General features: G+C 49.6%; 1 protein-coding gene across 2 annotated transcripts in view; it reads left to right on the top strand.

Moving 5' to 3' along the window:
• CDH23 (cadherin related 23) overlaps positions 1-21633 on the top strand; it is a 190733-nt gene that overhangs the window by 44753 nt on the left and 124347 nt on the right. For both annotated transcript variants that reach the window (XM_064429790.1, XM_064429789.1), the window contains exons 5-6: positions 2630-2677; positions 2866-2958. In XM_064429790.1, coding sequence (XP_064285860.1) covers positions 2630-2677; positions 2866-2958 — 141 coding nt within the window. The remainder of the gene's footprint in view (positions 1-2629; positions 2678-2865; positions 2959-21633) is intronic.

The following is a 21633-nucleotide window of genomic DNA, read 5'->3' as shown; positions in this document are numbered from 1 at the left end:
TGTGAGAGCTGAGGTGGGTGTTGCTCTCTGGTGGAGTTGGGAATCTGTTTGTGTCCATGTTCTCCTGGTCAGTGGGGACATGAGCAATGAACAGCCTGCTCTGGTTTCTTCTGACTTGTGGGTTTTCCTGGGTGCTAGAATAGCACCTGTGGGTCTGGAAGTAAAGGAATTAATAAGTGGAGGTGATCTACCAAGGAGCCAGGCTGCTCACACAGCCTGGAAATGTGCAGGCTTCCTCTTTAAATCTCTGTGCCAATTAAATCCTTTACTATTTAGAACAGCGTGTCAAGAGATGTGAGGTATCCCTGCTTATTCAATCTCATCAAGACTTTTCATCCTCTTGTGGATTCAGGCTGCTGGATGCTAAATTTGGCAAGATTCTTGCCTCAAAGCTATTTCACCACCCCTATTTTCAATGGCAGCTTTGGTGTGCGAGGCTGGAATCCCATCCAGGTGCCTGCTTTGCTAAAACCTTGGCCCTTTCTGCATTCCTGGAGCAAGGAGGAAGCGATAGCAGGAAGACTGGGAAAATATGATGTGATTTGGGCAAGGTGCTTCATTTCCCCTGTGCTTGTGCTGCCTGTGTTTAGTGCTGCCTTGGCCAGCAGCAGCCTTGGGAAGATCAAACCCATTAACACACCTCCCGTGTTCCCAGTCAGAGCCAGCCAGGCATTGGCATGCAGAGGAGCAGGGTGCTGGGTGCTCTCAGGCTGGGGCTGGGGGGAAGGCCAAACCCAATTTCACAGTGTTAAGAGCGAGACTTTAGGAAAATAAAGTGCTTTTCTTCACCCCTCTCCCCTCCGCCTCGCCGTGCCAACAGCTGCTGGCGTGAGTCATAAATCTTCCCTCATCCAAATGCCTCCTGCTTCCCCATACTTCCCATGCCAGCCTGAAGCCCAGGAGGGTGATCAATAGATTTTTGGTGTCTTGTGGTGTGGAGGGTGGGAAGGGAAGGAGCTGGGCAGAGCTTGGGTGAGTGGATGGGCTCAGCTGATCCCAAGGGCTCAAAGTACGTGGGAGATAGAATGGATACAGGGAAAGGGTAAGGGATGTGAGAGAGGTGTGAGTGACAATTTATGGTGGAGGAGGCAGTCAGAGGGAAGGGATGGAGGTGGGCACAAATCTGGGAGCAGAGAGCACTGGCCTGGGTGCACGTGTTCAAAAAGTCAGGGGGGAGAAAGCCACTCAGGAGAAGTGGTGGGAAGGGAAAAGGAAGAGGTGAATTCTTGTACTGTGGAGGAGAAAGAAGGGGGAAAGAGTCATAGCAAGGTAAATGATGCAGGAAAAGATGAACTACAGAAAAAGGGGAAAGAGCAAATGTATAGAGGCAAAATGAATTTTAAAAGATTTTTTTTTGTACTCCTATGAAGATTAGAAGGAAAACGGATTTCTAGAAAAATGGCAGACCCTGAGGCTAAAGAATTGTGTTAAAATAATTTTAGTGACAGCAGTCGGTATGTGGAAGCTTCCTCTGATTATTTTATTGAGTTTTTAAAATTTAAATGCTCAACAGGTTGTTTCTTATCTCCTGTTTTTCCTTTCTTCCCTATTGCGTTGTCCCTGGTGGATGAGGAGGGGGAAAAGAGGGCTGAAAGGCAGGGATGAAGCAGGGTGGGATGATGGCACAGGGAGCAGAGAGTCTTCTCTCCCTGGGGATTTCAGCTCCTCCTTCTGCCTACCAGCATTGCCCCGAGGCAGGAGTTGGAAAGGGCTTTCCCTGGCTGTCTGGATGGAAATGTGGGAGCAGGAGTGGGTGCACACCTTGGGGAGCTGCTCCCCAATCCCTTCTCCGAGATGAACTTCGACCCTGGTGCAAGCAGAGCTCCTGCTGGCTGCTGCCTGTGCCTGAGCCCATCTCATTAGGAACAAATCAACCAGAGCTGCAGCGTGGAGAGCCACTTCAGGCTGCCTTTTCCAGCCTTTCCTGCCTGATGCTGTGGAAGCATCGAGGTGCTGTGCTCCAGCTGGTGGGCAGGCACTAGATAGATGTGCACAATCTTTGCACAATTCTTTGGTAAAATAGGAGCAAAATGATTGCTGGTGGGAAGAAAAGGGTCGGGAAGAGAAGGTCTGCCTCCACGAGCAATATCCCTCTGCCCTGATCCCAAAAAAATTTGCTCTTTCCCACTTGTTTCTCACCCCAGCATCAGTGGCTTGGATAGGTCCCTGCTGCAAGCTGTTAATTCAGTTAAACAATAAGGAACAGAGGGAATTGTGTGGGAATTTCATGGTATTTTGAGACAGGCTTGTCCCAGGATTCCCAGCTGTGTGATAGGAAAGTTGGGAAAGCAGCAGCAGGATTGAGAGGTCCTCACTGAGACTGTGTTGCAGAGCCCTAAATCTTGCCATGTTTTAAGTGCCCAGCTGCCAATCAGGGAGGGGGTTCCTTAGCCCTGGAGCAGGGCATCTCCTGTGCCTGTGGGATACACAGGAGCCCTGCTGGCACTCAGATTCCCCAGCATTTTCTGCCCAGTGCAGGCAATGGCACTCCAGCACCTCTCCCCTTCTGGAAGGTCCTGGAAGCATTTTGCGTGTAATAACATTGGCTGAAAGTCCCCAGCCTGCCACCTGCAGATAAACGCTACAGTATCTTTAATTATAGGGTTTTTTTCTTCTCTTTCCCTTTCAGACTAAGTCAGAATTCACAGTTGAATTTTCTGTCAGTGACAGCCAAGGGGTGAGTGTGACTTCTCATTTCATGGTCTGCGGCACGGAGGGAGGGGAGCAGGGGGTGTGGGTCACTTCTGCACCAGGGGAGAGGGGTCGCCCCTTGGCCCAAAGCCCAAAGCCACAGCCACAAGCTGGTTTTTAGGCTCTAAATCCACACCTGAAGCTGACGCCCTGCTGTTGTCCTTGGGCCCACAGGTGATCAAAGGGACAGTCAACATCCAGGTCGGAGACGTGAACGACAACGCCCCACAGTTCCACAACCAGCCCTACAGCGTCCGCATCCCTGAGGTAGGACCCTCTCTGCCTGGCCTCTGCCTCTCCCCTCAGTGGCCACTCGTGCTCTCTGGTTGCCACCACAGAGCTGGCCACCAGTGCACAGGGCTGTCCTCTTGCCCTGGAGCCTCGCGAAGTTGCGGGAGGATGAAACTTCTGGAAGTTACTGCCTGAAAATGAGCAAAGTGTTTGGGGTGTTGGGGGAAGGAGGTGGAAGAGGAGATGTGGTGCTTTGGTGACATCTTTCCCATGACAAATGGGAAGTTTGCAAATGAGTGCCAATGAGGATCTGTGTCTTGTTGTCTTCCTTGGAGCTGAGGGCATGCACAGCTCTCATCACAGAGGTGACCTGAGGCAGGACCAAGTGTTTCTCCAAATGCCTGAATTCTGGCAGAGTGCTGCCCAAAGGCTTCTGCCCTGGCTGGTGATTTCCTTCCACAGCTCCATAGCAGGACTGGTCCCATGTTGTCCCTGGGATAAAATAGGTGGGGAGGGGCCACAGGAGATCATCTGGCCCAAGCTCCCACTGATCCAGTGAGAATTTTCATGTTAGGTCAGATTGCTCAGGGCTTTATCCAGCCAAGTGTTGAATATCCCTAGGACAGAGTTTCCACAACCTTCTGCTGCTCTCTGTGCTGGCCACTGCAAGGGAGGTGACATCTGCTCATCCATCAGGGACAGCTTCTGCACCTGCAGCCTGACGTGGTCAGGAATTTACAGGTCTGATGTGAATTTAGGCTTTAAGCTGTGGCTTCTGGTGCCAGGTGGAGAAGGTGAGGATATTCCATTTGAAACAGGGGGTTAGTAGAGCATTTGACATCCTCCAGTGGAGGAAACCTCTCTTTGCACCACAGTGCCAGAGTTCCCAGACTCTTCCTCGGGGTGTGGGTGAGGTCCCATGTGCATTGTGTGTGTGTGAAATGGAGCAGCTCTGGTAACTGAGAGGTGCAAACTATTGTGTTACCAGGGTGTATTTAATATTCCTGCTGCTGCTGCCCTGCCATACTGGGCTGTGATCCCTCCCCACCCCTCTGTTGTGAGGATGAGGTTTCTTCATTAGAGCTGCTCGTGATGTATGAGCTGGAGTCTCATCTTTGCACCAAGTCACCTGAAACCTCCCCGTGAGAGTGACACTGGGTCAGAGGCATTTCTGCTGCTCTTCAGAGCACGAGGGCTGGAGAAATGACTTGGCAAAACCCCCACCAGGTGCCCCCTGCTCCTGCCCATGCTCGGGGCTCTGGAGCTAGCGGGTGGCTGTCGTGCCTTGCTGCTGCTCCTCCGGGTCGTGCTCTGCCTGCAGAGGTCTGCAAAGCAAAAGGAATGGCAGTGGCATGGGAGGGGAGCAGGCTCCTCTCCCCTGCCCTCAGATTGACCCCTGGTTTTGCTGTTACCTGCTCTGTGAAGAGATGGAAATGGGTTTCTGTGACTCCCCTGGGAATCAGGGCTGTGTTAAGCACCAGTTTTTTATATACCTGAGTATCTGTGCCACATCTCTTCGTGCTGATGGCTTCTGTCCTTGATGCCTCAGGTTTTAGCTTTTCTATTTTTCAGATTCTGTGCTGCTTTAGTGTGTGGGTCATATTAGGGGATGGTGAGCTCTCTGCACAGAGCAGGGAGACAAAACAATTCCTGCTCTAGCTGGGGACCAAGGACAAATGATCCAAATCTCAGGCCCAGGAGCACAAACACCGTGGGCTGGAGAGAGAAAAACAAGGATGGGACTGCATGGGCTAAAGCTGGAATTGGACAATGAACTCCAATATGCAAATGGAGCAGAACTTATAAAAGTGAGAGACCCTGTGACTGGGTGTCCATTTTGTGACCATTTTGGTTCATCCCGGTGCAGCCCTGCCTGGGCTCTTGTGCTGCCCAAGGTGGATCCATGGAGGCCTTTTAATAAATCCCTACTTTATTCTTTAGCTCTGTCTGGCCTCTGCTCTAGGCCAGCCTTCCCAAGGCACCATCTTAAGAGCCAATATTGCAAAGCTTGAGTTTTCCCCATTTCCAGTATTAACCTGTGCCCAGCCTGGGGAGCAGGGGAGAGCAATGGTCCTGGCTTGGACTCATGGAATCTTAGAGTCACAGGATGGTTTGGACTGTAAGGGACCTTAAAGCTCCTCCCTGCCATGGGCAGGGACACCTTCCACTGGTTGCTCCAGCCTGGCCTTGGACACTTACAGGGATCCAGGGTCAGCCAGAGCTTCTCTGAGCACCCTGTGCACCCTGTGCCTCCCCATCCTCTCAGGGAAGAATTTCTTCCCAATATCTAATTTAAACCTCCTCTCTTTCAGCTGAAGGCCATCCCCTGTGTCCTATCACTCCATGCCCTCATGTGTAGAAAATTAGGGCTGGCTGAGGAGAGGGAACTGCACACAGGTGATCTGGACAAAAAAAAAAATATAACAGAAGAAGAGGCTGAACCTTAGAGCCCCTCTGTGCCATATCACATGCTGTGCACGTGAGTTGTGGGTCTGCTGGGAAGGATTTCCAGCACTGCCTGGCTGTTTGTGGTACAGCAAGACTGGTGTTCCCCCCGTGCAGCCACCCAGCACTTGGCCTGGGGAGCTGTGCTCTCCTGGAGGTTGGCCTAATCTAATTACGAGGCAGCATGTGCCAGCTTCCAGTTTCTGCCCGTGATCTTTAACCAAGGGCACTGATCAGAGGTAATGAGCCACAAACGCCTTGCTCCGCCAGCATCCTGGAAGCACTCCTGTTCTCATGCCAGGGAGAGAGAGCCTGGCTGTGGGAGTAGGGAATGGGGTCTCACCACCTGCAGAGGCCACACCAAGGGCTGCAGGCCATGAGGGGTGTCAGCAATAAACTTCTCCTGAGTGTGGTGGCACAGCTCTCAAGGAGGAGATGGGCATGTGGCTTTGAGACCTGTGCTGAGCCATGAGTTTTCCTTGCTGCTTGCCCATGACTACTTGAAGCTGGAGGTGATGTGGCATGGAAAGGTGGCAGGGGACCCAGCCATGGTGAGGGATGGAGGTCACCCCATGCTCCAGACAGCTTGAGGGTGAGCAGCGAGGGCACAGGTACCAAAATCCACCTCAGAGAGCACCCAGCCCAAATTGAAGGGCCTGTGGATGATGAATGAAGAGGGCTGGAGCTTGGAGAAAGAGGAGAGGCTAGTGTGGTTTTCAATAGACTGGCTCTGTGCAGGTTTGGCAGCTAATGAGGGTTTTTCTCTTTTTAATTTTGAGATAAATGGATGTATCGATTTGCAGTTGTCGTAGCTAATGGAGCAGCGACAGAAAGGCTATTTAAACCTCGCTGCTATTGTGTGGCACTTGGAAAGTCAAAAAGAAGAGTGTGCATAAATAAATGGAACACGAAGTAAACTGACCTTTAAAAACAATACTGCCTCTAAATACCCATCCTGGTGTTTTACGTGGTCCGCTTGGTGTGCGAATGGGGATTTATTTGGGCACAGGCTGCGGGTTGTGCTGTGGGGAGGGATGGAGAGGATGCACCACAGCAGCCCGACTGCTGGAGTGGCACTGCTCCTCTGTGCTTGCTGTGTGCTGATCTCATCCCTAGAATAGCTGCCAGGGGCCAGGAGAGGGATAGGGGGATATTGCTCCAGCCTAATCGTCCGTCCCGTCTGGGCAAGGGCGCCCCGTGCTCTGCTTGTCACGAGGCAGCCAGGCGGGGCGGGCGCTCCCACGTCTGCAAAGAGAAGGGGAATCCTGCTAGAATTGGCAACTTAATTCACCAAGCTGGCCTCGACAGAGCTCATTAAGTTCCCGTGTATTCATTTCAGGCTAATGGCTGTCATGCTGGCTGCTGTTTGATTCGCTGTAATAGACTTTTATGGCTTTCCAGTTTGCGAGGACGTGCGCGCTCGTGGCTGTGCCCCGTGGTGCTGCTGTAGTACATTAGTTAGCTGCTCATGTGCTTGCTACTCTGACCTTCAGGGTTTGTTCTCCTCTTGGATGCATCCCTTGCACTTCATCTCCTGCTCACGGCCTCTTTTCCACCCCCCTCACCCAACCCCAAGGTACCACGTTTTCTGGGAGTCTCAAGGTTTTGGCTTTTAAACGAGGAGAGATCTATTGCCAAGCCTGTGGCAGGCTGTTGTGGCCATGCCTCAGTTTCTGGCAAGTCCAATCTGTTTTATCTAATCTTTTTTCCGTTTGGCTGGATCTGTAGGGAACACAGAGTTCTTGGATTGTCACGGTTCAATGCTTTTAGGTGAAGAAGCAAGTGGAGTGGAGACAAGCCCCTGTTTGTGCTACCTGGTGTGGTGGGGACATCGGGGTGGACTGTACCCCCCTGGGTGCCTGCTGGGCTTTTTGTCCCAGTCCCAAGCAGGAAACCTCCTGGGGCTTCCACACAACTGTCCCTTTGCCTTTAACTCCTGGGGCAGTGGTGCAGTCACCATGCCTGGAGAGGATGTGGCACCTGGGGACATGGTTAGTAGTGGCCTTAGCAGTGCTGGGGCAATGGTTGTTTGATTCCAGCCTAAATTGCACTAACTTCAGGTCTAGTACCTCTTTGGGAAAAGCTCTTTTCTCCTGTAAGCCCCCAAGATCCTGAGCTTGCCGATCAAGTTCAAGCCACCCCGGCCTTCTCATGGCCTTGGAGCCTCAGCAGCTGTGACATGCTGGCAGAAAGGTCATTTAATTGTTGGTTTCTTTGCTGAATGTTCCCTCAGGAGGTTTCCATTGGAGTTTTCTCTCCTTTTGTGTTCTCCCCCACCTCATTCCTTGTGTTATATTTATAACACACTGAGTGATTTATGAAGTGATGTGTGTTACATCTTGAGGTTACTCACCCCCACCCCTGGAAGTGTTCAGGGACAGGTTTGGATGGGGCTCTGAGCAACCTGGTCTAGTGGAAGATGTCTGTGGCAGGGGGTTGGAGCTAGATGGTCTTTAATGTACCCTCCAACACAAACCATTCCCTGATCCTATGATCTTCCAGCAAAAAGCTTGGCACTGGGCCAGGGATTGCAATTGAGCACCTCAGTCATTCATGAAATCACAGCTGCACCACAAGAGAAGCACCTGTAACTTCACAAGGACACGGGAATTAGAGCTCTGCTTTCAGATTTGTAACCGCAGCCCTGCCTTGGGAGTGTGCTCATCTCCTCCTGAATCCAAGCAGGCAGGGCTGTGGGGAAGGAGTTTAAAAATGGAAAGGAAAGTTTCTGGTCTGCACACAGCAGTGTTGAGGTGGCCACGGTCCAGCTTGCAGGTGTCTTATCTCCTGAGCTTAGCCCTGATTTGCCAATTTATTTTAATTGGGAGGCAGGCGGGTGCTCGCCATCAGCAGCAGTCCCTTCTGCTCGGGGAGCAGCCTTTGGGACTGAGCCTTCACAAGCTGCTGGCCACCATTTCCATCCTTAATATGGGGGTGTAGCCGAAATCGTGGCTTTTATGATGTCTTTTTCTTAATTGTGCAGAAAAGTATTTGGCGGGGAAGGAGGAGAGGAAGGAGAGGAGCGTCACTGCCCCGTCCCATCACACGGCCTGGAGCCAGACCCTGCTCCACAGTGAGCAGGGGCAGGGAGGAGCAGAGAAAGGCCCAAAAGCCCTTGCTGTAATTAAAATTATTATTTTGCTTTAAGGGTAATAATGTCAGTAATTACATCAGTTTCCCTGCCATCCTGCCCGAGTCTTCGGGGGCTCATATAATTCTATTGCCATGGCTCGAGGCCTGGTGCTGTGCATACGAAGCAGCTGCCACGAGCTGAGCTCCCCCTCAGCTGCATTAGCCAGTCCCTTGCACGCTCCCAGACACCTTCTGGGGCTTTCTTTCCTCCCCTCCTTTAAATAAAGAGCCTTTATAGTGGAGGTGATGATAATAGGGCTGATAAGGGAGATAGACCACGTTGCAAAAATGGTCTGTAATCATTGCTGGCTGCTTTCCTTCCTCATTTCTTTTTTTTTTTTTTCTTCCATTCACCCATTGTTTTCCTTCTCTCCTTATCCTTGTGTTTCCATGTGAAGATTAGAGCTGAACAAATAATTTACAGTGAATAACTTATCCCCCAAATCCAGTCATCCCTTCCTTCCGCTACCTTTGAGCGTGCAAAAATTTGCAAGTGTCTTGAACTTCTCCTCAGAAAATTGGAAGCAGTTTTTAAAACTTATTTATTTATTTATTTGTTATGAGTTGTTTGGGGGTTTTTTGTTTGTTTTAAAAACTTCCTGGAAAGGCAGCAAGCAGTTTAGTGAGTTATTGAAGCTGTATTCAGTAAGCACTGCTGGATAGAAAAGCTGGTTCTCCTTCCTGGCTACATCAAGCACTTCCATCTCCCCTCCATCCTGGCATCCCATTGGCATGCCCAGTGCTGGTGATCTCCCACCTCCAGAACCTCTTGGACAAATAGGAAGTGGGGATTTGAGTGGTGTTTGCTGTAGCAAGAGGGTCTCTGTTGCACAGGTGAAGCACTTCCCGAACTTCCCAGACAGCCTCAGTTTTAATTGTCTTTATTGTTGCTGTCCACGTGCAAGCAAAACATAAATGGGCTGGGAAGTGCAGGCCCTGTCTTGGGCTTTCCTTCTGGCTTTGGGATGCTGGCAGTGTCTTCAGGCAAGAGCTTGGAAGCACAGCAGGCACCAGCTGTCATCTTCTCCCTGCTTTTTTCCACCAGGACTGGAGAAAAGAATTTAAATGAGACAGACTGCAGTGCATTGAGTAAAACACGGGTTGGGGCTGAAGGGGTGTTGTACTGGCAAAGGAGTTTGCACAGCTGATGTTGTAGATGTCAGAATCCTAAAATGGTTCGGGTTGGAAGGGATATTTAAAGGTCATTTAGTCCATTCCCCATCATGGGCAAGGACACCTTCCACTATCCCAGGCTGCTCCAAGCCTTGTCCAGCCTGGCCTTGGGCACTGCCAGGGATCCAGGGGCAGCCACAGCTGCTCTGGGCACCCTGTGCCTCCTCACCCTGATTTTAAATAAGTTTCTCCTTTGAAACTGTGACCAGGTAGGTGCTCAGACCTGGAGCATCCTTCACTCTGAAGGTCATCTGCCTGCGAGTTTTTGTTGTCACTGCTGGCACGTCTGCTGTGACGCCAGAGGGTCTTGAGTGACGTCCTAGGGAAAAAGAAAGTGTCCCTTGTCCCTTGTGTGGATTCACCAGTGAGCAGCAGACCCTGGTCCTTTAATACACGTGACCAAGGAGTGAAATGAGAGATGCAACAGAAACTACTGGGGCGGAAAACTCCAAATGGCGTGGAAGTAATGTGTAAAGTGTCCTGGAGATAACAGTCATTTCCACCAGGCACAACTTGGGCTCTTTCTGGAAGGGTACTGCAGCAGAGAGGGGGGGCAGCCTGAAAATTAGAAATAGTCATGTGGTTCTGGCCAGTGGAGTGCTGGGCAGGACGAGGGGGACGGGGAAAGAAGAAGGTTTTGACCAGAAAGGGACGCCAGTGTGGGGCAGCAGGTAATTTGGTGTCTCCATGGAGGAGGTGTCATGCTGGGAAATTTGGAAATTATCTTGAGGGAGAGGAAGAAAAAGTGTACAGCAACATCCTCTGAGTGAGGAGAACACAGGCAAAGAGGGGAGAGGTAACTTGGGTAAATCAGTTATCATTCCTCATGGGAGAAATGGGGAGAAGGAAAAACATCCTCACTCCCCCAGCTCCTTCCTGTGGGTGCTGAGGGCACATATCTGCTGATTCCAGAGCTCTGCTGGGTCTGCCCCATGTCACCCTTGAGGTCAGGACAGTGTCTGAGCTGAGGATGGCCAATGCCAGCTGATGGTGGCTCCTCAGGATCCTGCTGGCAGCGGGTTCCTCAGACCAGGCACGTTCCTCTGGAGCACAAACAGTGGCTCGTGGTGCCACAGTACTCCCTGCTGCAGGAGCAGCTCAGGCCTGGGCTGGAAGGTCTCTTTTCCAGGGGACATTCCAGCCCAGCCCTTGCAGTGTAATCACACTGACACATCTGAGCAGCAGATGGCTTCAAGGTCTCTTCCCTGTCTCTGTGCTGCAGAGGGGTGAGGATGGAATGAATGTGACCTACTGGCAATTAGTTTTGTTTTATCTCCCTCTCCTCTGGTTACCATCTCCTCCCAGAAGCCTGGGATGTAACTTATCTCATGCCAGCCAGCAAAAGCTGCATCCTCTCCCCTCACATCCCTGTTCTGTCTACCTCCCTCTCCGTGTCTCACCTTTGGAGTCAGCAGCAGGACCATGCCTGGATGTAGGAATGGTTTTTGGGAATGGTTTTTAGGAATGGCTTTTAGGAATGGTGTTTAGGAATGGTTTTTAACTCATTCAGGTGATGATTGGCAACTGCTGCGTGCCAGGAAGCAAAAAACCCATCAGTGAAAATGTATTTAACTTTTTTTTTCACTCACATAATCATGCAGTTTGTTGGTTTACACTCATTTTTTAATCACAGCACATAAATTAAGGGATGTTTAAGGTCTTGCTGAAAGGCGTTGTGTGAGGGAGTCTGGAATTTTAGGGTCCAGGCCCTTTTCTACCTGCAGTAACCAAGACCAGCAGCAGATCCATGAGGTGGGCACACATTAGCATCCTCACTCCGTGCAGCATGGGAATGTGAAGCTGCAGCTGGCACAAGAGGCTCTTTTTTCGATAAAAACACCATTTTTAATTAAGATGGAAATATTTAGGGAAAATGGTGCCATTTTGACAGCAAAGCTGGGGAGAAATAGCATTTCAAAAGAACCATAAAAATCGCTCTTGCAATAGATTCATTCCAATTTCTTCTTGAGAATTGCATTTTGTGTTTTATTAGTTTGTAATGTGTCAGTGACAGTCATGTATAATAAGCTTTCTACTGCTGGTCAAACTTTGTGGTAAAATAATAGACTAAATCAGCCTCTCTATAAGTTTTTTAAATATTTATGTGTGAACTGAACTGTTTGTATCGGTTTCAAACTATTTTTATTACAAATGGAGGGAATTTGATCTAAGTAGAAGTTTCAATCAAAATTAGGGGCCATTACTTAATTTCAAACATTAATTGCTGTGGGAACTTAAAATGTGGGTGATTTATTTTGTTAGTGCAAATAATGGAGAGATCAGGGAAAGTGAATAGAGGGTTCAAGGCAATTTTGGTTCAAGGAGGAAAAAAATGGGGAGCTTTTAGTTTTGGAGATTTGCTTTATGGGAGATGTGTGAAACATATTTATTTGCTTTTCTGAGACAGGATGCAAACCCGGTAGGTGAAAAAGGAGAGGTGCTCACAGCTGTCACTTTGTGTAGGATGATGGTTGCTTGTCCCTCTTTTTCCAGGAAATTGAGCTCATTCTGTGTAGTCAAGGGGTTTTGCTGGGGTGCCAGGGAGGTGTGTTTGGCTGCAGCTCTGAGCTCAGGTGATGGTTATACCAACACGTCCCTTGTTTTCCAGACCTTGCCTTGGCTTTCATCCTGGTGATGTTACTTCCTTAGGCTTGTCCTGCAATTGTAAATCAAACTGGAAAGGGTGGTGAGAAGGAGGGAAGGGAGAAGAGGAGGTGTGAGTGAAGTCAGCCAGCTCCTGCCCAGCCTGTGTGTGATTAACCTCAGTCACTCCCACATGTTTGGAGGCACCTCCTGACCTGGAGCCTGGCTGCTTGTGCCAGGATGACCACAAACACTATCTTCAACCTGGTGTTTAAGGAGGAAAAAAAAGGAGTTTGTACTGATAGGCTGTATGCTGGTATCCAAGGGGTGCTTTTTTAGCACTTCTCCATTCATTCACATCAGTGGAAGATGATCTTTCCCTAATTAGTAAATCTTTATTTAAAGGTAAGTTGAGAGAATGGTTTTCCGAGCTGTGGAAAAAGGGGGATCTACCCATGCTCCATCCCATAGCCAGAGCTGGGCAAAAACCCTGGGAGGGAAACAATTTTTACAGCCTATGTGATCGAGATGACCCCGAACTGAAATGCTGAATCTCCCTGAATCTGCTGCACCAGCGCTTGGAAAAACACTTTATTAAATGTGCAGCCAGATGTGTGTTTGCAGATTCCTCAGCCCCCCAGGAGAAAACGCTCCGGGATGTGCTGCCCCTGCCTGGCCTTTGAGGGGGCTGAGAGGGAAATGGCAGGACAGGTGGATGGTTTGTTCTGCTGTGTGTAACTCATGCCTGTGGGGAAAGGAATTTTGCAGAGGCTGTGGCTGCTGGTGTGAGCCCCACGAGGATGGTGGCACTGCAAGGCAGCCAGCGGGGAAACTTCACCCCAGTCCTTGCAGTCAGCAGGAAAATGGGTGCTGGGGAGAAAGGCCAGGAGCTGTGCAGCTGGGGACACCTCTGCCCTGTGGGACACAGCCATGGCATTGCCTCTGAGCACTCCTGGAAGGTCCTGCTGAGGCTGGGGAGCGCTGGGAAAAGCCTGTATCCTCCTCCAGTGACAGGGATCCCCACCAGCCTGGTGTCCCACAGAGCTTCCCTTGCAAGGCTTTCCCTTGGTGACCTCTGTTCTGAGGGCCCGGAACACAAGACCTGCCCTGTGTGGAGGGCAGTTTTTTTAGCAAGTTTGCACCTCCAGAGTGTGTGCTCCATCATCTGTCCCTCATTGCCACCTCCGTGTCCCACTGCGTGCTCGCGTGTCACCGCTGCTGTGCCCAGGCCGTGTCGGGAGGAGGTCAGCTCTCCTCTGGCAGGCACTAACCTGTTTCTCACCTGGCTGTGGGAAGCAGTGAGAGCTTCACCACCTCCTTCTCTCACGGTAGCACCTCTGAAACGGAGTGTGGGTGTCTGCACTGTGCTGGCCCCGTGTCTGCGGGGTGGATGGGCTGTTTGGTGGCACAGACCTAACACCAAGGAGCCTGATACCCACATATCTGGTACTTTGGGCTTGGGAGAGGCAAGCAAAGGCTGGAGGAAGAGCACGGAGGAGCCACACAAATGGTAGATGGTGAGAAGAGGAGAAGGCAAGCTCAGGGAGATGTTTGGGAAAGGCAGGACACAGGGAGGGGAGAGCAGAGCCTCACCTCCATTCTGCACGTTCGAGCTTGAGGCTGGGCTGCGGCAGGCAGGCTTTGTTTGGGGGGGGGGGGATCTGCTTAAAAAGCCTCACTGGAGCGTTATGGAATCGGAATGTGAAGGGTAATTGAGCTGAAAGCCATTCTCCTCCCGCAGCCCGCGCGGCGGGACCCGCTCCAGCGCCCCCAAATGCCAGCCTGGAATCCTGCTGGAAGAGCAGGAGGTGGGGCTGCACCCCTGGGCTGGGTCACTAAACACCCAGCTGCACCAGAGGTGCACAGGAGAAGCCACACTAGCAAGAGATGCAGAGGAAGGTTTTCCTTTCTTACAGAGAGGTAAAGAGGTTCCTGAGCTGCAAATCTCCTTCCTTGGAAATTCTTTGGTCTGCTCTCCAATTTGTCCCTGCAGCTCAGGTGCCATCCCCCTGTGTCCTTCTGTGGTCACACGCTTTGGCTGTCCCCTTTCCCCACCAAGCAGCCCTGTGCTTTCTCCCTGTGGTACCCATTAAGAAAATGCCACCCCCCACACACAGAGATGCTCCAGAGCACTTGGCTTGGCCCAATGGCTAATTCCAAATGGTAATTTGGAATAATCTGGAGAAGCAGATTAATAAAAACCTTAACAAAAAGAGGAGTGTGGCTAGTCAGAGCGGATGTAATCATTAAACACAAAAGAGAGGTTTTAGTCACTGTCCCTTGTCTCTCTAGTCCTGGGAGTTTGTGGAAGGGGACAGGGGCTTGGAGAGCTGCTGGTGCAGCCCCAAGGAGGGGATTAGAGAAGACCCCCCCCAGTTTGGACCCCAGCACATCAATGGTGTGAGACGCTCAGCCCAGTTGTGCACCCTGTCCTCTGTTATTGATTGCTGAACAGGCACAGTTAAGTGCCTCTCATTAATATTTGTTTTGGTCTTTTCCCTGAATTCTGATGAGTGGAGGAGATGCTGCTTATCTCTCTCCTGCAGGTTTTCTTTCTAGAGGATTCCTCTGGCTGGTGACAAACCTGGGCTCTGTAGCCCTCAGGAAGAGGGATGAGTTGGTGGCTGCCACAAAATCTTGGGAACTCTGCAGAAAGCAAGCAAGGAGGCAAAATTAACACAAAATTAAGATGTAAAAACGCTCTGCTCATGTTGTCCAGATGAAATATGGAATTCCAGCCTCACTTATGTTTGTAAATGTCTTACAAGGGACTCTTTGGGCAAGTAGATTGTGCTGTCTGAACTTTGAAATGGATGAGCAAGGAGGAATGTTGGGATGTGGAGCAGGCAGCCAGGCACTGCTGCTCATCACTGCTCTGGTTTTGAGGTTTCAGATTGAGAGCAGAGGCTGTGGAAGTGCACGTGTTCATTGTTTGGGTTGGAAGGGACCTTAAAGCTCATCTTGTTCACTCCCCTGGCATGGACAGGGACACCTCCCACTATCCCAGGGTGCTCCAAGCCCCATCCAGCCTGGCCTTGGACACTTCCAGAGATCCAGGGGCAGCCACAGCTGCTCTGGGCAGGCTGTTCCACTGCCTCTGCCTTTCGAGGTGGTGTGTGTTATTTCTCTTCTCTGTGCCTAACCCCGCTGTGGGTGGCTGACTCTCCCTTTACTTTCTGTCCCTTTTTCCCAGGCAGCACACAATGGCCACATGGGCCTGAATTGTTGGGCTATGACCAGTTTTTCTCATCGACTCAGACATGATGAGAGAGATTTCTGAGACTTGCTTAAATAGGGCAAAGCACTTTTTCTTTCTGCCTTGTATAATGATGCCTTGTTTGTTAGGCTTGACTTAGCTGCGACTGGCCCACCCAAAGCCATTGAAATGATTCTGAGCAGCAGTTTCTGCCTGCTCAGGTTGTGCTCCCAGGCACTTTAGGTGCAGCTCCCGAAATGAAAGATTTCTGGTGTGCCCAAAGGCAGTGAAGAGAGCTGTTTTAATGTGGTTGCTTCTCCAGCTTTTCAATGGAGAATTGGGTTCAGGCTCTGCTCTGAAGTGATATTAGAGTCCATGGAGCATGAGAAACTGCATTTGTTTGTGGGTTACAAATGAAGACCTGTCAAAAACCTTTTTAGGCAGCGACAGAAGTTTTCTTTTTCATGATACATTTAACTTTTGAAGGCTTTGCCTCCCAAGCAGGCTTAGCTCTTCTCTCTCTCCCTTTCTATGAGTTTGGAAAAAGATGGTTGGCAAAAGTTGCTCTTCTCTTTTTCGTTTTGCTTCCCCATCAGTTTGGTGGATTGTTGGATCCTCTGGGGTGTTCTTGCTTCTGGAAAATGGTGTGGCCAGGAATGAAGGGGATGGCAACACTGGGGGAGAGGGGGAATGGGACATGAAGCCCTCCGTGTGCTTCTTGTGGGCAGAGGGCACAGGTTATTCCCATCGATTTGGTGTCAAGAGATGTTCTGCAAAGGATAAATGTGTTTATAGGATTTCTGTCCTTTTGTTGTAAGAAGCAGCACGCCATCCCTGGACACAGGAGCTTGCCGAAGGAGTGTCACATCAGTTCTTCATCAATGTGTGGGGTGTTGCAGCCCCGTTCCGAGGTGCAGGTGCTGTGTGAAACACGCTGCTGCTCCTTGCTGTCTGCTGCAACTCAGCCTCTTACTCAGTGCAGGCTCTTGACAGGCACTGGGAAGCTGGTTTCAGTCACCATCCCTGTTTTTTTGTGCTCCCAGATACTCCCATCTGAGCATCTGAAACATCTGCCTGGCAGTGGGTTTGGAAATGTGATATGAGTGGACACGTGCAGAATAAAAAAGGGTTGTCAGAGCTGATGGCATTGTGGGGTTTTCTGCCTCCCTCCAGGCCCAGCTCAAGAGTTGTCTTAAAGCATTTGTGGGGAGGGTAAGCACTTGTCACAAGCAGTGTTTCTGTGTAAGCTCAGGAATGTCAGCTCTCCCCTGTCCATCCAGGAGGATGGGGGATGCCAGGAAATGGGCTGGCAGGTATCAGCTTGATGCAGAGAGGTCTCCTCTGCTTCAGGTCCTTCTGCAGCAGCCTTGTGGGGAGGATTCACAAGGATTTTCCTCCCGTTTGTAGGCACAGGTGGTGCCTACATGGCACCAGTGGTGGTTGGTGACCACTCATGGCCTTTGTGGTGGCTGGTGTCAGAAACCCAAAGAGGGTTTCTGTCTGTTTCCCAGGGGCTGAGGAAGAGGAGCAGGGAGGAGAGGAGCAAACAGAAGGAGCTGCATGGCTTTTGTGAAAATAAATCTGCTTGCAAGGACCAAAGGACCTCCCTTACAGAGAAGGAGGAGAAACATGCTCCTGAGTGTTTGGGGGAATTTTAGCAATCCAGTGGGTTTTTCCTTGGAGGGGAAGTGGTACTGCTGACACATGGTGGTTGCCTGGAGCTCCCAGACAGTCTGGGACAAGGAGGTTTTAATTAACTCATTCTTCTCACATCTAAAGTTCATTTATTTCAGTTTACTTAGACATCTGCTTTTCCCCCTCCTTTTTCCTTGGGCAAGGGGTGGTCATCCCTTGGCTCTGGAGCTGGGGGAGCTGCTCCTGGTGCCTACCCACCACGTGCCACCAGGGCAGGGAGGGTTTAGCACTGCTGGGGTCCCCAGGCAGCACTTCTGCTCAGCTGCAGCTTTTGGAGGTGCAGGAAGGATGGCCTGGTGTGTTCTGCAGAGGCAGCACTGACTCCTGGTTTCCATCCTCCAGAGGCTGAGTACAGCTGCTCATGCCCAACACCATGGAGCTGTCCCTGCTTCAGAAACTGCCACTTTCCCTGCTTTTTCCCCAAGTTCCTTTGATGCTGATTGCTGAATTACTAGCAGAGTAGGTCTTGCTTGTTGTTTCCAGCTTGACATATTCCTGCTGTGTGTCCCTTCCAGTGCTGTGCTCCCACAATGGTCAGGCTGCTGAGACCCTCAGGAATCCTGTAGACCACAGACCTGTCCCCCCTTGTGGCATTCACATTCTCTGGAAAAATCCCTTTGCCCAGGATTTTTCTCCTAGGAAGATGAGAAGCCTCAGAGAAAAAGGAAAACAAATATTATCTCATTTGCTTCTCCTGTGTTTTGCGCCTTTGGAATGTAGTTGGAGATTATTTATTTATTGTTTCATTGGTTGCTGCTGTGAATTATTTTGACTTATTCACCAACCAGTGCACCAGTGCCAAGCTGTGTCGGGGCTCTGGAAAGAGTCACAAGTTTTTCATTATCTTTTTAACCTTCTGTAAGTATCCTTTCTGCATTCTTTAGTATAGTTTAGTATAGCATTCTTTAATATAATATAGTATCATAAAACAATAAATTAGCTTTCAGAGAACATGGAGTCAGATTCATCATTCCTTCCTGCTATGAAAGCACCCTGCCAATACAATACCCACTGCCTCAGAGCCTGTTCCTTGTAGGTCCTGTCACATTCTCTGCCCTAATGGTGAGTGGAAAACACCAAATATTTACCCCCTTCTTCCTTGCTGTGTTTTTCCAGGAGGGATTTCTCTCACCAGGCTTGTTGTGGGCCATACATTTTGAGTTGGCACACTGAAAGTGCTTTCATTTAATACTTCTTTTATCAGGGTTGATTTTCTATTGCTTTTTCCCTTTGGGTGTGCTTGGGGGAATTTATTCTTTTTAACAGGTTTATTCCAGTGTCAGGTATTGGTTCTAAAAGGCTGGGGGGAGGTGGGGGGGCTTTGATTTGTTGCATGGAAAATGCATTTGGCTTCTGTTCCCTTCCTTGAACTGGGAGGGATGGAAAAGAGGAGGAAACTGAAACTTCTGCCTGTTTAGCAGCAGCTTTCTCATCCTGTGTGTTTGTGTCACATTTGCTTGTCTTCCTCTGTCACCAAAGGTTGAGTCTTGCAGGAACCTGATGCAGAGAAGGTGCCAGACTTCTCCTTGTGTATTTTAAGTGGCACATCCCTAATCCTTGCAGGTGGCCCATGCTGGCACAGTTTTCCACCTGCACAGTGCTGGCTGAGGTTACTGTTCTTGGTGGAGCTGTGCTGGTGTTCTCAGTTGTAGCAGTACCTGTAGGAATAAGCACTTTTTCTTGTTGTGAAGGTGTGAAGACAGTGATTTTATTCACAGAAAATGCATGAGCTGGTTGAAGTCCCCCTGTGAGAACTAGGGGAATGGGCACATGGAGACGGGATGATTTTATTATTTTATTGTATTTCTTTTCAGTGCTATTTTCCCTTTATTTTTCCATTATGTTCCACAAGTCTCAAGTTTCTCATAAGCAAAACTAGAAGCAGGGTTTTGGGTTGGTGATTTGGTTAAATCTCTGGGAGGGATTAAATTGAGAAATACCCCCATACATCTCTCTTGCAGCTGAGGGCAAATTTAACCACTGATTCCAAAGCTTCCGAAAATGGCTTTGTCTGAAAATGAATTTTGGCCTCTCAAAGTTCAAACATTTATCCTGAGCCAGAAATATACACAGATTTGCTCTCTAATTTAATAAAGCCATCCAAATAATATGATTTCTCCCATAACCATCGTTTATGTTTCACAGCAAAATGATAATGAGAAAGTCATTAGAAGTAATAAACAAAACAAAACCCACACAGCAAATCCTTCACCGAGCCTGACGGATGGGAAGAAGAGCAGCATTTGAGTCTTAGGCCACGGAATGTGCAGATGTTCTGAAGGAGATGAGTTCTTAAAACATTATTTTAACATGTTGCATTTTAATGGGGTTTTGCTGTGCTTGGGGTGGGTGCTGCACCCGTGCCAAGCTGGCATCGCTGCTCTCACCCCTCGGGGCTGGTTGCAATGGGTGATTAACAGGCACCTTTCTTCCCCCCCTCCAAAAAAATCCTTATCACAGCTTTGTCAAGGTGCTTTTGTTTAAATTTCCTGGTTAAGTCTTGAACTGAGCACAGGGAATGTGTTGAGAGCAAGAACTTCATCCAGGTACCAAAAGTGCTCTTTTTTAGCTTTTATTTATAGCTGGCTGTGCACTTTGGGCTGCAGCCTTAGCACTCACTTCTGGGTTATCCTCGGCCAGGTGAATTTTTCTTTGACTTCAGTGTTTTGCTCCAGTGGGCATCTAGATTGGATATTAGGGAAAAAATCTTCACTGAAAAGGTTGTCAGGTTCTGGAATAGGCTGCCCAGGGCAGTGCTGGAGTCACCATGGCAGGAGGGGTTCACTGGCTGTGTGGATGTGGCACCTGGGCATGTGGGCTTGGCAGTGCCCAAAATATCCCACATTTGTTGCTGCTGGATGTTTATTCACTGCCTCTGATCCAGGCATTGGGGGAGGGATAGGATTTTGGTAACAGCTCCTATCTGGTGGTTTATTTGGGCTGTTGGGCTCCCTTACAGGTCTCGTTAATTGTTTTCTCAATTAGAGGATTCCTTTTGTTGATTTTTGTGCTTTCAGAATCACAGCAAAGGTGTGTGGACCCAACACACACCTTCCCATCACAGTCAGGGGTGGGATGCTGGAGGAGGTGAGATTTAATAGTGCAAAAAGCTCTGTAAGGTGACAGGAGCAGAGCGGAAGGAGTTTACCCCAGCTGCCTCCATTTCTCAGCTCTTGCTGTCCTCTGCCCCTATCCCTGGGCTTCCCCATCCTTCCAGACCCCAGAGGAGCTCCAAGGGCTGCCTGTGGCACTGCTGGTGCCATGCATCCTGAGTTTTTGACCCTCCTTCCCTGGCCCGAGCCAAGTGCCAGCAAATAACTCCTCCAATTAAACAAAAAAAAAGGTTTTCATTCTTCATACACTGAATAGAAAATAAAAATCAATAGAAGAAATTCCGCTGGATGAAGGTTTTGGAGAGCATGTCTTGCTTTTTTCCTGCTGCAAACCGAGGCATGTAGTGCCTTTTTAACTTCCTTTGAAAAATAAATGGTACATCTGAGCTGTCCTTGGGCAAACTCTTGCCTGCTGACATTTCAAAAATTGCTCTTTAAGGTTCTTCCTTCCTCGTGCTTCTTTCTCCTCCTAAAATAAAATCCTGTTTATGTTTTTACCTTAGGAAAAAAAAAAAGGGTTTAAAATAAATAAATAACTGTGCACAGGCTGGAGCTGCATGGGGGTCAGAGAGGAGAGAGCTTCTCTGCTTTTCACTCATTTTCCCTAGCCAGATATGTTGTGAGCAATTGGTTCTCCCCTGGGAAAATGAGACTCCCTGGCCTCCTGGCTGCTCTCATCCAGGAGAAACCTTTGTATTTAAACATGCTTAGCACTAAGCTGAACATGAATTTCCCCCAAGCCACCAAAAGCAGCTTCCAAGCTGCGTTTTCAGCAGCCTGCTCTTGGCAGAGAGAGCTGCTGGGTGTGTGAAACTTGTGGAAAGCTGGAATGCCCAGAGGCATCCTTGTTTAAAATGAGCTCCCTGTTCATGTCCAGAGGGCAGATCTTCATCTGGAGGTGCCTGGATTTGTTTTTTCCAAGAGGCTGAGCCTCAGGATGGTTTGGCAGGTGCACGCTTGACGTGTCAGGGAGAAGCAAAGCGATGCTGCTGTCTTGTGTTGTCTTGGCTGCTCGGCTGTCCCCGGGGGGCAGGGTGGCTGCTGTGGGTAACCAACTCTCCTGGGGCTGAGAAATGAAGTCATTGTCACTTGGGAGGGCTGGAGGAGATCCTGGTGGCTTCCCATGGAATAAGAGCCTGAATGAGAGATACCAGGCTCCAGGAAGCTCCTCAAAAAGCATTTTATTGGATCCATGATGTTACAGCAGCCATGGGTCCTGCGTGACAGAGCCACAGCTCCCGCTGTCAGCTCCAGCTTCAGGCAAGCCTGAAGACCCTTTGGTTTTGGTTACACTGCATTATATACCTTGCTGAGCATCTTAATACATGAGAACCAATCTATACCTTTACTGCTACCTATAGCCTACCATAACTA

Source organism: Passer domesticus, chromosome 8 (genome assembly GCF_036417665.1).
Source record: "Passer domesticus isolate bPasDom1 chromosome 8, bPasDom1.hap1, whole genome shotgun sequence".
In the NCBI taxonomy this organism is placed as follows: Eukaryota; Metazoa; Chordata; class Aves; order Passeriformes; family Passeridae; genus Passer; species Passer domesticus.
This window is presented reverse-complemented; position numbering and strand designations above follow the sequence as displayed.